At 38.6% G+C, this 14,821-nt stretch overlaps 1 protein-coding gene across 2 annotated transcripts in view; it reads left to right on the plus strand.

Annotated features, from left to right (window-relative positions):
• The window catches only part of USP9X (ubiquitin specific peptidase 9 X-linked), a 112,315-nt gene extending 97,494 nt beyond the window's left edge, over positions 1–14,821 (plus strand). For both annotated transcript variants that reach the window (XM_065637259.1, XM_065637267.1), the window contains exons 40-45: positions 635–855; positions 1,904–1,992; positions 4,529–4,685; positions 5,086–5,298; positions 5,735–5,830; positions 7,274–14,821. In XM_065637259.1, coding sequence (XP_065493331.1) covers positions 635–855; positions 1,904–1,992; positions 4,529–4,685; positions 5,086–5,298; positions 5,735–5,830; positions 7,274–7,408 — 911 coding nt within the window. In that variant the 3' untranslated portion in view covers positions 7,409–14,821. The remainder of the gene's footprint in view (positions 1–634; positions 856–1,903; positions 1,993–4,528; positions 4,686–5,085; positions 5,299–5,734; positions 5,831–7,273) is intronic.

The raw sequence follows: 14,821 nt of genomic DNA on the forward strand, positions 1-14,821 counted from the left end.
TTTTTGCTTCAGCATATTCATTTAGAAAAGTTCACACCTGGACTTCTGGGCATCTTCAGACAATAAAACACTTCTACATTTAGAAACATCAGGAGCAAATCAACAGTCCTTCCTTAAACAAAATGAAGCTTACTAAATCAGATACATTCATTTTTATTCTTTCAAGAGTATATGACTTCTCTGTACACTAGAGATTCAGACAGGACTGGTCTGACATAAGTATTCCTCTGAACCCTTTCCCATTGCCTAGTGAAATAGATAGACCTTGTGTCCTAAAATACAATTGATTTGGGCTTTGTTACGCAACCAGTGAAGCAGATAAATTCAGGAGATAAGAGGATTTCACTGAGGAAACTCTCAGTAATTTATCTCCTTCAATATGAACATGTCTCAAGCTCTTTCGCTTTGACTGTCACTGCATAATTGTACCTGAGGGGGACAAGTAGCTGTCTCAGGCAGCAAGTGTCAAGCTTCACAATCAGAAAACTTAGTTGTTTCATACCACCATATTTCTCAAAGAAAATCAGCTGTTAGGGGTGCGTTGGGTTCTTTTTCCATCTACTGTTTTTTAATGAGTTGTTGTGTCTGCACTGACAGTACTTCAGTACCTTTTCATCTGTGATAACTGTTCTAGGTAATCCCCCACTTGCCAACCCTTACGGTGATCCTAATTTATCTCAACCTATAATGGCACTTCAGCAGAACGTAGCAGACATTTTGTTTGTGAGAACTAGTTATGTGAAGAAAATTATTGAAGATTGTAGCAACTCTGAAGAGACCATCAAGTTGCTTCGTTTCTGCTGTTGGGAGAATCCTCAGTTCTCTTCCACAGTCCTCAGTGAACTTCTTTGGCAGGTAAAAATAAAAAGCAAGGAGAAAGATGGGAATATAAATGTGTATGATATAAGATTCTGTATTAATTTATAGAAATGTTGTATTTAATACTGAACAGGTGCTTGATAAATAAACTTTCCTTAAGATGGCATCCTCTGTCAGGAGTTACACTCTTAGGTCTATACATCATGTTGGAGTACTATGAGAAGTCCTCTTATGAGTTCAGGAAAGCAGTCGACCTTTTTATGAGTTAGGAATGCTATGCTGTGCTAAGGATGGAAAGTAAGTAGACTGAGGTGGTCTTTAGGTGCTGCAAAAGCATTTCCTAAAACGTTTTCATCATTATCTGTGAAAGAGCTTCTTACGTTGCATGGAAAGTTAGAAGCATTTCCTAAGATCTCCCATGTTGGGTGTTTTTGAGTATGTTCATAAGGTTCTTTTTTAGAAGCCCGCAGAACATACTTGGCTTCAGACTCAGGAAAGAATCTTTGGGACTGTCTTGTTTTTAATTTGTAATTTCTGTAAGGTTAGTCACACTTTTCCACTACAAATATTTTTTACTTCTGTTAACTCATCTTTATGTTAGCCCATTTTTTCCATGTAAACATCACATTATTCTATGTATTTTTGTTTGGCACTTGAAAGAAGCATAATAAAAATCACTTTACTGCTATTTTGCTAGCCATGGATTTTACATTTTAAGATAACTTTTGAACATACTGTCTAAAAGTAGCAATATCACTGAAAAATACCTTTTTGTAATTTTGCTCTTCTAAAGGTATTTTAAGGTAGCTTCTTATCATCTTGTGCTTGTGGCTTTAGATCAATTGTGTTAGAAACTCATGGGGAAACATGTTGTCATTTACAAAACGTTCTATTTCTTAAAAAAAAAGGCCAAAAAACCCCTGACACAATCAACATTTTTTAAAAACAAGTATGCATTGTATCTTGAAATATCCTTTAAATTACAGTAAATTTCATTTCAAATTAATCGTGTTCTTCTATTGCACCATATAATCTACATGCTTCAAAGAATGCTTTCTTACGTTCTGCGTTTTCACTTTTTAAGGTTGCATATTCATATACATATGAGCTTCGACCTTATTTGGATCTGCTTCTGCAAATCCTGTTAATTGAGGACTCTTGGCAAACTCACAGGTTAGTATTTACCTGTCTTTTTATAAGTTGAGATTATTACGTTTTGTATGGCTTGTTTTCCCAGCAGTTCTGTTGCTAATCCTTTCAAGATGTTTATTGTGAATATATACAGGGTGTTTCAAAAAGATGAGACCAATTTGAAATCACTGTGCTTTGAAGTTGTGTCCGTCTTTTTGAAACACCCTGTATACCACATGAAAATACAGGAATAAAGCATTTTTTTTCCACTTTTATCTCAAGTTTTGAGATAAATCTACTTTTTTTTTTCCCCTTGACCTTCCTTACTATTGAGAAATTTGCTACTTAGTCCTATAAACCAAAGATTTTTCACGTACAAGAGAATGTGCCATTTAGGCTAAACTCATTTGTATTTACTGTAAGATGCTCATACTGATTCTTGGAACCATCTTATTCAAGAGAGTCTAATGTCAGTCGTAGTAGTGATACCAAGAGATGCATGAAGTGTGAACTTGGGAGAAAAGCATATTTCATACATAAATGTTGTCTATGTGATCACATTTCAAGAGAATTTTAGGTTCAATATATTAAATATTCATCCAATTTCAAACCTTATTTTTGTATGTCTACAGAATAAGGCTTTTGAAAGTTGAGATTTTTTAAAAAGTAATTATTGCAAATAATGACTATTTGAGAGAACAGTCAATTTTTCGGAAGTTTTATATAGAAGTAGTAGGTGGGGTAACTCTAAACGAATGTCATCAACATGCTACCTATTTCAAACTGTCACAGATTCATAATAAGTGAATATAGATAGTAATGGATTTACTAAATAATTTGCAACCATGTCTCACGTGCCATTTAAAATACTTCGAGTTAAGAGCTCACTTACTGCCTGCAATAAGGTTGTTGGAGTGAACTCATGTACTTAACCTGTAGAAGTAGATTGTGCTCTTAGGATGTTCTCAGCTGCTTTGCCTTACTTTAGAAGATGCTCTAAGAGAAGGTGGCGGTCTGGCTTACCACACTCCAAAACATGAAAGCTGAGTTGGAGGGATTTCTTCATTTTCTTTATAGGAATTACAGCTTAGGTGAGGGATGAGAATACCCTTTATACATTGGCTTTTTGGTTTTGCATATACATGTATATGTAATGCATATATAACGCAGTTTGTTTCTGTTTTCTTCCCAATAAATAAATACTTCCATAAGATGTCTTTAAGTCCACATACTTTAGTAGATGTGAAGTAAAATAATATATTTCAGGGTGGAAACGCAGGTGGGAAATCATGGAAGTGGTGGTTTGGGGTAGGGCTATGTTTGAAGTAAAGGGTTATGAAGGAGGTTGACTGTTGCGGTATGGCTTTCATTATACTGGGTGATGTACATCACTGCGTATTCAAGGTTGCAGTCTCAGGAATAGTCATGTTCATTGGAGTGGTGTTAGGCTTCAGCAGAGGGCTGTTAAGTGGCCAGCTGCAGTTATCCTCTGATTTCTTGCTGCCACTTCTGGGAGTAGCTTGGTCTCTGTTCTTGGTTTTGCTGTGATAATCATAGACTTCTAATGATCTTTGTCTTCTCTTTCAAAAAAAACTAGCCAAACAAAACAAAACCAAACAAATATAGTGTAACTGTCCATAGTAAATGGTAATATCTTCTGACTCATAGAAAACAAGCAGCATCTGATCTTGGACAGTGTGCATCCTTCAGTGCTGCTGCTGTTCTTTGGCATCAAACTCACTCTTATAAATTTCTCTTGATTTGACAACCAAGTGCCGAGTTTGGGATAATAGTACCATTAAGATAAATCAGCTGAAGTAAAGCTCATTGTCATTTCATAGATGGAGCCTAGGTTGGCAGCTGCCTCGAGTCCATTCACTGACTGTTGCTAGGGCTCTGAGGAAAGAGGAAAATTGATTTTCCTGCAATGAGTGCAGTAGCTCTTCCAGATGTCAGTGTCAGTTCCATGTCCTTCTGACTTTTTTTGCAAAGTCAAAAGTATGGCAGTTCTCAGTTCTTGCACAGTTTCAGAGTGGCAATTAATTCTTCCACCCCTTGTTCAAGAGCAGAAGTCATGGAAGGTGGGCTTAGTTCCAGGGAATGCCCAAGCCCCTTACCCCCATGCACAAATGTGAACCATTTGTCCCTCTTCAGAGGAACTGCATCTAAAAGAGGGTAGCTTTGAGAAGCATAACTGTAACGTAAGTGACCGTTCTGTTGTGGATTTAACTGTTCCAGTTCTGTAAGGACCTATTGGGTTAACAGGTCTATTTTGTAAATGCAGTTGATTTTAAAAATAAGAAAAATTACCAGTTAAAGTTGATTGCTGTAATTAGAATTAATCATACTTACATGTTTTATATATCTTATTCAGAGAGTTTAAATATTATCAAGTGTGCTGAAATTGTAAGTTACGTGTGTGGTGTGTCAAGTTAGTTTTCTGATTTAAAAAAACCTCTTACTAAAACCAGAAGGTAGAATACAAGCTATCTCTTTTATATTTACATTGAAAGTGAAGCCTTAATTCAAACACTAAAGCTCTAACACTTGACGTTTTCTGGGTTTGTTTTGTTTTTAGGATTCACAATGCACTTAAGGGAATCCCGGATGACAGGGATGGACTATTTGACACCATTCAGCGCTCCAAGAATCATTATCAGAAAAGAGCTTACCAGTGTATAAAGTGCATGGTAGCTCTCTTCAGCAACTGTCCTGTAGCCTACCAGATCCTTCAGGTGATGCTTTTCATTCTGTTTCTTGCTGCCTTTTTTCCAGTTCTGTATATTAAAAAAAAATTTAAAACCACCATTATTCAGTTTTCATCATCTTGATTAAATTGAAACTTCTAAGTACACCTTATTTGAACCTTCCTGTATCAGATGGTCAGTAGATGAGATTGAGAGCAATTTGATTAAACTTGCAGTCGTGATTCTGTGATGCAGCTGCAAATCCACAGACTTCATATCAGATTTGAAGTTTTCTCTGTGCAAAAAAGGATATTTCAGAGAGTCTTTTTAAACAGCAGCTTATGTGTTCGAGGTCTGTTCTCTGGTAGCTGATGTATAGGCAGGGAAAAATATTTCTGTTTTGAAGAAAAGAGAAAATAATTCTGAATTGTTAATTTTCCATATGCAGAGCAATGGAGATTTGAAGAGAAAATGGACCTGGGCAGTAGAATGGCTTGGAGATGAGCTGGAGCGTAGACCGTACACTGGCAACCCCCAGTACACCTATAATAATTGGTCTCCACCAATACAAAGCAATGAAACATCAAATGGCTACTTCCTAGAGAGATCTCACAGTGCTAGAATGACTTTGGCAAAAGCTTGTGAACTCTGCCCAGAGGAGGTAAAGAATTAATTTGACTTCTGGTAATAAAATTGAGAGAAGCGCTTCTATAAATAATTAACCTTAGCAACAGCCTCCAGTTGTTATAGAGGTAACACATTTTATAAATAAGGATTTCTATTTTTGTTGGCTTGTTACATACTCCTGTGCATTTTTCCATATTTATTACTGCTTCCATAGACATCTGTCACTTAAAGAATTGACAGTATAGAATTGAAATTGACCATGTAAAATAGATTGTGAATGGATCTCTTTTCCCAATAATACATTGATAGCGGGAATTTTTATGTAGCACAGTACAAGCTTTGGGTAACATGGTGGGGTGGAATTTTTCTCCAAGCATGTCTGAAACAGTCATTTGCATGTAGGATTGGTTCTGGAGAGAATAATCATAGTATCTTTACCTAAGTAAATTAAATGTCTTTGCAAACTTTAGGAACCAGATGATCCTGATGCCCCAGATGAACATGAGTCTTCTCCACCTGAAGATGCCCCTCTGTATCCCCATTCACCTGGTTCCCAGTATCAACAGGTAAAAGCTCAGAGCTGAAGCATTTGTTCAGAGTTCCAGGTTAACTTTTTTCAGCATTTGTGGTAACTTAAATTACAGGTACTTAGCCAGAAGCATGTTATTGTCAAATATCACACTTGTAAGAATAAAGATTCACGTCCATTTTGCCAAGAACACTTTCACCGTCAGAGGTTTCAGGTGAAAATTTTAATGTTACCAGATCAGAGATTAATTGTTCATAGAAAGAGCAGGGCGACAGATGTCATCACGGTCTAGTGCATACTGAATTTGATGCTGTCATATTTGTTGACATCGATAGTATTTTGTGAGTTGCTTTCTTGTTTTTAAATACAAAATCAAGCCTCAAGGCCTGAGTTTCAGTTTAGGTAATTGGAAGGCTTTCAGAAAAATGCATATGGCTTTGTTACGTGTTAATTGTACTATGAACCCTGATCTTTAATTCTTCAGTACGTATAAAATCTAAATCTGTTTTTGTTAAAAGGCTGCTTTGTTAATATCTCTCAGTGGAAAGCCAGATCTGAAAGAAATCATAACCGGGTTTTTTACTGAATTAACTAAATTAGTAGATCCCCACTTAGTTGCCATTTTTGTTCCAATTCATTTTATATATTCCAAATCCGCTAATTTAATTTCCTTTCCTGCCCAAAACCCATTTTTCCTCCATTTTGCTTTCCTTATTTGATGTTCTCAGCAGAGCAGTTGGTAAGTCATACAGATTTTCCCACTCCTTTCTGGGCTCCTGAGTTCAGACGCGTACTGTAACCTCACCATGACCTGTGTGATGTGTTCACTTTCTTGCAAGAGACGGCGTTTCTCACTAACACACACAATCCTCATACTCCTGGTTTCTTCACAGTTGGTTCAACTCTGCAAAACAATAGATAGATGGTGGGATGTTTTCATTTGCCAGATGTGTGTATGACTTTTTAAACTGAGAGCATCTGGAGAAAACCACTGGTCTAGATTTCATTCAGTTCTGTAACATTGAAGTTTTCCCTCTTAAAAACTGAAATATGCCGCATAAATACAGGGATGCTTTTTCCATTGTCATAGGAAAAAAATTGAAGCTGATTGAATCTGTTGGTAAAATATGTGCACAGTTCAATGTCTGCAGCACACAGGCAGCCTCTTTTCGTCTCCCTTTTTTTCTTTCTTGCTACTTTTGCTTTGCATGTAAATGTTTGTTACCCAAAAGCTGAGATGACTATTTTAACTAATCCTTTTATCTTTACAAGTTGAGAGTGTGTTTACCGTCTGTGTAAATTAAAAGGTAAGTGAATGATGTGATGCAGAGGAATGAAGACACTGTGATGTGTGTTCATGTGGATATTACTACACCAGTTCAGTGTGCTTGAGAATACTTTTCAGTAGTCTGAATGTCAAGGGGTTAGGAAACGGTCCCTAAGTTTAATGTCCCTTTAAAATGTTTATGCTTTATTACAGAATAACCACGTGCATGGACAGCCATATACAGGCCCAGCAGCACATCATATGAACAACCCTCAGCGAACTGGCCAACGAGCACAAGAAAATTATGAAGGCAGTGAAGAAGTTTCCCCGCCTCAGACAAAAGATTAGTGAAATGCACATAATCAATTAACTTGCTCCATCAAGACTGTGCACCCAGGCCTTACAGTCCAACTTTTCTCTGTGTCTGGCTAATATTTAAAACTAGAAAAAACTATTCCTAATCAACATGGAGTGGAGAGTCTATTCACTGTCTTATCTGCAGAAAATTGCTGTCAATATATAACCCGCCTGCAGTGGAAAGTGTATAGTGTTTTGTAATAAATGGCCTGATGCTAATGTGTAAATGGCAAAGGTGTATATAGTATATTAATGTTTGACTGTTAATTCTTGAGCAAGATACATTTTTTTTGTCTTGATGAGACTCACAGATCTACAAAAACAAAAAAATAATTTCTTGATATATCTGCTGCGCTCTGCAACCAGTGTTGCCTGCCTCTTGGCAGTCGGATCAACTCCTTTACGAAAAAAGCCTATCCATGTCAACCACAAAAATAGTTTCATGTTAATTCTTTGCCACTGAAGTCGATTTTACTATGAGCAACGTAATGGCTGGTAACCTTTTAATTATTTGGTTGATGTGGAAAATTGGTGATGTAACATTGTTTCTAGATCTTTTTTCATTGCCTTTTTCATTCTGGTATTAGGTTAATCACTTTGAAGCTATAGTTATGCTGTAACATTTAGCATGGCTTCACACCAAGTTAGTGTAGCCAATGAGGGGGAAAAACAAAAAAGTGACAGCGGTTGTCCCAATGTGACAACTGGATTGCTCAGAACTTTTTCTTCTTACACCTAGACTATAAAATGGGGAGGGGAAAATGTGACAAACAAGTGGTTTTCAGTTTCACATATGTTCCTCATATCTGATGTTTGACAGTTCTGTCTCTGGGTGGGATAAAGAACACTTAGTTTTCAGTAATAGGAATTTAAAAGATTTAAAACAAATATGCAAAAATTTGCTATGCCAGGATGCCTGGAGCATAATAGACTGTATTTGGTGTGCTTGTTTTGTTTCTTTGGTAGAGCTTATTAGATAAACTTCTAACACTTTCCTTCTACTGCATCCCAGTGAAGTGGAAGTCAACAAAATCACACAGTACTCGTGAGTGCCACTGCACCAAGTTAACTTGCTGGTTTTCTGCTCGTTCACAGTTCTACTTGGAAGCGAGAATTGTCTTAGCTCTTTATCCATTATACAGGAAATCTTAACGTTAGAAGCAGGGTTTAATGATAAAAGAAACTACTGGTTAGTCAAATACAATTCTGAGGTATCTCTATTCCAGAATAAACATTTGTTTAAAGACTTCAAGAAACGCATCAGTAAATACTGTATTTAAAGTAAAAATTGGTAACTTGAATGTGTGTAATTTTTTGGAACCTGTCTAAAAACCAAATACCCCTGCAAAACAGATACAGCCCACCCTATACTATTTAAATATTTTGCTGTTTTATTTTATAGAAATTATTTTGCTGAATTCACAAATAGAATTTGATTTAAGAAGAATGTTTTGTCCTGTGGTGTGTGGTGTTTTTTGGTTTGTTTTGTTTTTTTTTTAATGGACTGCACAGAAAGGTGAATTCTGTGTAGTGGCACTATGCTGAATTCTGGAACAACAGTCACATTGACATTCTGTGCACAAAAAAAGAAAATTGGCCCTTGAGAATAAAATAATCAGGACAATTACACTGTAAAAGTTTCTTAATGTGATTTATCTTGTACTTTTTGTATGTTTTTATATATACATATATATATTTAATGAGCACAAGCTTGATGGTGTTTTTTACAAATGAGTTGATAGAAACAAAGCTGCTTATCAAATTAAAAGTCTGTAGTTTTGAAATGAACGAAGGAACATTCAGTCACAAGTGCATTCTTAATGCATTTAGTATAACAAGGAAGAGACACGGAAGACTTTTGGATAAGATCACTTTTATGCTTCCATGTTTTCCCTAGTGCTCAAGTTAATTCAGATTTTTCATGGGTTTTTTTAGTAATACCGTTTTACCTGGACTTAGTACTAAGCTGGGTAAAGTTTTCCCATTTACGTTTGGGAATGCTTGTTGGAGGTTTTAACTCAAAAATTCTACCCTGAGTACTCAAATTGAAGTAGTTCATATTTATTTGAACCAGTAATTGTTACACAAGCTTTTTCAGAGGGGATTATTACGTATTTTTTACTAAATCGGTAAAATATATAGTGTGCTAGTTCAGCCTTGCCAAATGTCTTTGCTTTTAATAGTGCAATGATTGTAGAGATGTGTCAAACCTGTGACACTTTCAGGCTCTGACTCTTGAGTCATACACACCCCTGTCCCTGAACTGGGACCAACTGCCGTGGCAGTTGTTTTTCGGGTGGCAAATTGAGAATATTGTGCATTTTGTGACTTTGAAGAAGGATAGCTCGTATTGTTTGCAGCTGCTGCCTTTAAACAGATAGTACAGGAAAAGGTGCAATGTTTTCTTCACTCTGGGCAAAACAATTTCGAATTGTACTTAACAAATATTGTACAAGCAAAATGCTTAATATGCATGTTACTGTCACAGCATTCTGGCAGTGGTCAGTCATTTCCAGGCGATACACAGTACCTCATTGTTGATGGCACACTTTAAAATAGTCATCCTCAAAGTGCCTGAAGATTTAATTCCCCCATCACTAATTTCAGTCCTGTTTTCTGTTTAGGACAGTTTCTAGGGAATCTCTGGTCTTCCATAGAATGAGCCAATAAATAGGAAAGCAATTGCTCGCGTTCCTGACCATGTAACATCAAATATACAGAAACTGGATGTTCATAGGTTGATGTTATGTGGTGGTTAATGTGTAGTTTGACCTACAGGGAAATTGGTAACTTGCAGAATTTCTCCCTCTTGTATATTTGGACTATGGTTGGTTGGTGACTAAAATAAGCTTTTAACACTTGGTACCCTTGGTGTTAAAAGATCAGTACAGCCACATATGAAAGGAGTTTAGTTACTGTTTGTGTATCAGGAAATGTTCTGTTCTGGTCACAAAGTGGGTCACCTACATGTGCGTTATCCCACTGAGAACAGTGAGGTTGAACAGGGTTCAGCCAAAGCTGAATTTGCCGTGCAGAACCTGATTTTGTGGTGATGCACAAGCAGAAGAGGACTCCGCTTGACTTGGAATTTTTCAGTTTATTTTCCCTGCTGACTGCCAGCTCTGAAAATTTAAGTTCTCTGGTTTTTAAAGCTAGTGTATCTTGCTGAAATTGAGCTAGAAAGAAATTAAATTCCATGATTAAATTTCTTTTTTTTTTTTGTATTAACTTTCTTTTAGACAATGTGAGAAAATTGTGTTAGGGTAACTGCTATTACGCCTTCTCAGCCACTTGGTTGTGCCTAGCTTGTGTGTTCTAGCATGTGTATCATGAAAAAGCACTTAAGGTTCCAAAACTTCCTGTGTATTTCTTCAGTTCCAGCGGAGAATGAGATCAGCCATTCTGCCAAAGCTAAATGGGCAAAAAATTGGCTGCCGTAGCAATTTGCTTCATGTTTTGTTTCAATAAATTTTGTCTACCTCCAAGTCTCTTGCCAGAAATGAATAGGCTGATAAATTATGTGAAGGCAAAATGGCTCAATGTTTTTGTTGGCATGTATTTTGATTACTAGGCATTGCAGTGAGGCTTTCAATGCAATGAATTTAACTTCAAATGAAAGGTAAAGACTATATAAATCAGAGGAAGAAATGGCATGTTGGGAAATTTGCAGAGTGACTGATTATTTGTTTAAATGTCTCAGTTAAGCCTCGTTCATCCATGCTTGCAAATCCACATCAAAGCAAACTCACCCCTGTGGTGAAAGACACACACCTTAATTTTTGGGAGGGTGAGAAGCTGATGTCAACCTCACATTTGTTAAGCCAGGTGTGGGAGTTCCCTGTTTGTGGCTCTGCTCCAGGAGAGTGTTATCAGAACAACGGTGATTTTGGTTCCCCATCTTCTTACCTCCTGTGCTCTCCCATCGTGTTTGTGATACTTTTCTCACAGCCATGAAGTCTTGGGAATTAAGTCTAAACCTGCCTCGTAGAGTAGTACAATAGAGGCTTTCTAGAGGAGAAGTAGGAACCGTCTTGTAAATACCATGTGCTGCGCAGCGGTACTAGAATAAACAACAAGGTGCAGGAAGCCCAGCTAGGGCCTTCTGTGCGGTTTCTGTTCCTCTTGCAAGTGGTCTCATGAGGAGGATGATGGCAAACAGCTCTGTAAAGCTCAGGGCGTTTTCTTTCTGGCTTGCAGCTACAGTTGCTCTACACTAGCGCAGATCTCTGTGCAGCAGCAGCGCAAGCAACACGCCCGATCTGTGCCCTCCGCGCTGTTCCAGGGTGTCCATTACACCTTCCTGCTGTGGCGCTTTGGGGTGGTCCCGTTAATACGCACATTTACGCTGAGACTTGTCCCCGATACAGACCAGACAGCTCTACTGCACTAGAAGGGCTTTAACCCATTCTGAGCACTGTCACTTTTTACACTATGTAAATTCTTAAGATTCGTACTATAGATGTCCTTTTATTTCTAAAGTATAAAAATTTCTCTTGGACTAACTTTCACAATGTCAAGTAATAATTCTTTTGTCCTTTTTTACAAAAGCGAGTGTTCAGTCCTGCCCCTGTAGCGTCTGTTAGGGCAGGCTGCTGACAGAAGTGTGTTGGCATAGATTCCAGCACTTAAATTCCAAGATCCTCATCCTGTAATCTGATTTTCTAATGCAAGCTGTGGTGGATCCGTGGGTTTCAACACCATTCCTATGAGTCCTGTTGATTTCAGCACCAAAAGAGTTGCTGATGTGTTGCAGGATTCAGCACAGATGAGTCAGCGAGTGGCACAGAAGACGGCTCTTACTTGCTTTATTTACACTTTTTTGCAGACAACGAAATCAAGACAAGCACAGGAGAACCAGTTGCTGAAGGAGAAAACCACTCTCCTGAGTAAGGGCTAACTTTTCATCAGATTTTAAATACCTAACTCTATTTTTTAGCTTTAGCTTAAAGCCACTTTTTGATAATAAAACCGACCCGCAGGCTGTTTCCATAGAGGAATTTGATATAGCCTTAACTACATCAGCACAATTTTGAAACTACAAGGTCATTCTTTAGTGGTCAAAATAATGAACAAACGTCTTGTTTTTAACAATGAGCTAACCATGAATAATGAAAATGGGGGGGCGGGAATTAAACAGGTTCTACTAATTCATCCAAAAATCTAACCATAGCAAAACATCTAGTGCAGGAAAACAAGATTGTTCCCTCTCTGTCTGTACACTATTTTAAGTGTCTGATAATGTTTAGTCTTAATTTCCAACTGCTATTCCAGCAACTTGGTTTATATTGCCCTAAGCAGTGTCAGCTGCAGCTTGTGGCTTCCTGATGCATTTGCAGTTACGTCCCCTTCAGTCCTTGCCAGAGCAAAACTTTAAATGTTTGTTTTTCCCATATAAACCATTTCCCTAATGTGCATTTTCGTGATGTGGTGTTCCTGTTTTCATACAATGACCAGGACAGGAGGAATGCTTTCCAAGCATGGTTTCACCTGAGCCATTAAGCGAGCAGTTTTGTTGCTTTTCTGTAATGATACCTGTGTGGATGCAGCTTTTAAAGGTATTCGCCTTTTTTTGTAGCTTTATTTATTGAAATGCTGCTCAGATCTTGTCCATCACTTCTAAATTTCTGTTCCTCATTTCTCACCATTCTTCCTTACCAAGTTTCTCACTCTGGATCGCCAGGATAATTTCCGATTTAATATTTTTGTATTTTCTTGGAATCGAATCCCTTCACTCGCCGTGATGGTTTTCTTTTGGTTTCACCTCCTTTTCTGTCCACACGTGCTGTCGTGCTGTGAGCTGCTGCAAAAGCACCACGTTTGCCAGGCTGCCCGGTGCTCCCAACCACAGCCGTTCAGTCTGCCGTAGCAGCAGCCACAGGCTTGCCCAGGTGGGCTTTGTCATCTCTTAAATCTCCTCAGAACTTAGGTGGGATATGAAAGCCGCATGCTGCTGATGGCACTGTGGAATTCAAGTAGCTTGTAGCTTATTGGGGTTTTATCTTTTGCTTCATTTTCTATCTCGAGCAGTTAGTTTCTACTGGCGAATAAAAATGGTAGGTCTCACTGGAATCTGCTTTTGAAAAGAAGGCTGATCAAAAACCTGGGTATTTCTTAATATGTTTGTTTGTATTTAAATATCTGGTAGGTGCTTTAGAGTCCTTAGAAAGTCACAGAATGGTTGGCGTTGGAAGGGACCTCTGGAGATCATCCAGTCCAACCCAAAGTTGTCTGGAAGCAAATTCAAAAGCTTAGAAACGTGAAGACTAGGTCTTGGAGATTTGATGATACTCATAAATTCTATGTACTGCTGCTGCGTGATTAGGAGCAGGTGGAAGAGCAGAAATGGAAATATTTCACTGAAGGGAGCGGTGATGCCTTGTGACATCCCTGGGGACGGGACGAGCTGAGGGTGCTTTGCCTGGGCACACAGCACTGGTGGCCACAGAACTGTGAGCCCTCCCGGTGTGACCTCGCCTGAACCACAGGCTTCCCCAAGCACCCACGGATTGATTTCCAGCAAGATGTTGATGAAGTAGCGCATGAAGCGTTTTCCATTATTTTTCTCCTCTGTCTGCCGTGTTGAATCCTCTGAGCAAATAAAGACGGGGAGTGGGCTGAGCGAGAGACTTCGCGAGCTGCTTCTGTTCGTGCTTTTCTACCTCTTGACATCCACTGCCGAGCCGCTGCGGGCTGACACGCCGGGAAGCGGCTTTGAGCAGCATGACAGTTTCTGCTGGGTCAGGCTGGTACGGGTGCAGAAATACCTGGTCAGGCATCCCCCAGGGGTGTGTGAAATCATTTGAAATGTGACTCCAGGAGTAGGTATGTATGTTGGCATCAAAATGAAGGATCCTGCACTTTTTTTCAGGTGGCACCACGTGGACTCGTAAACACTTCTACTCGGTCTCTCGTGCTCCCTCCTTACCCAAGGGAAGCAGCATAAAATCCTTTCACAATGAATATTGCTCAAATAGGGGAGCTGCAGGGAGGTGTATCTTTTTCTAGTGATGTTGATGTGGTTAGAAAGGGAGGGGTGTCAGAATGTGAAAAGCCGGCGTTCTGCAGACCAACCCAGGTGTTTATCTAGAAAGAAATGTTACTGCTTGCGACCGTGGTTGTGTGTAAGACTGAAATGCTGAAACAGAACTGTGTAACCCTCCCGCTCTTGGGTCTGAGAGAGACTTGGCATTGGCTTTCTGAGCACTTCTGCAACCTGAACCAAAAAAACTGCTGTGGGAATGTAGACTTACCATATAGCTGTGGGGAAAAACTTCAATCGTGTCACTTCTCTCGCTCTTCAGAGCAGTCAACATGATTTTGATGTAGGTTTTAGATTATGTATATATAAATCTGATTGAAGTACCAACAGCAAACCATAAATAAAATGTGGACTTAACTGAAGAA

This window comes from Caloenas nicobarica, chromosome 1 (genome assembly GCF_036013445.1).
Source record: "Caloenas nicobarica isolate bCalNic1 chromosome 1, bCalNic1.hap1, whole genome shotgun sequence".
In the NCBI taxonomy this organism is placed as follows: domain Eukaryota; kingdom Metazoa; phylum Chordata; class Aves; order Columbiformes; family Columbidae; genus Caloenas; species Caloenas nicobarica.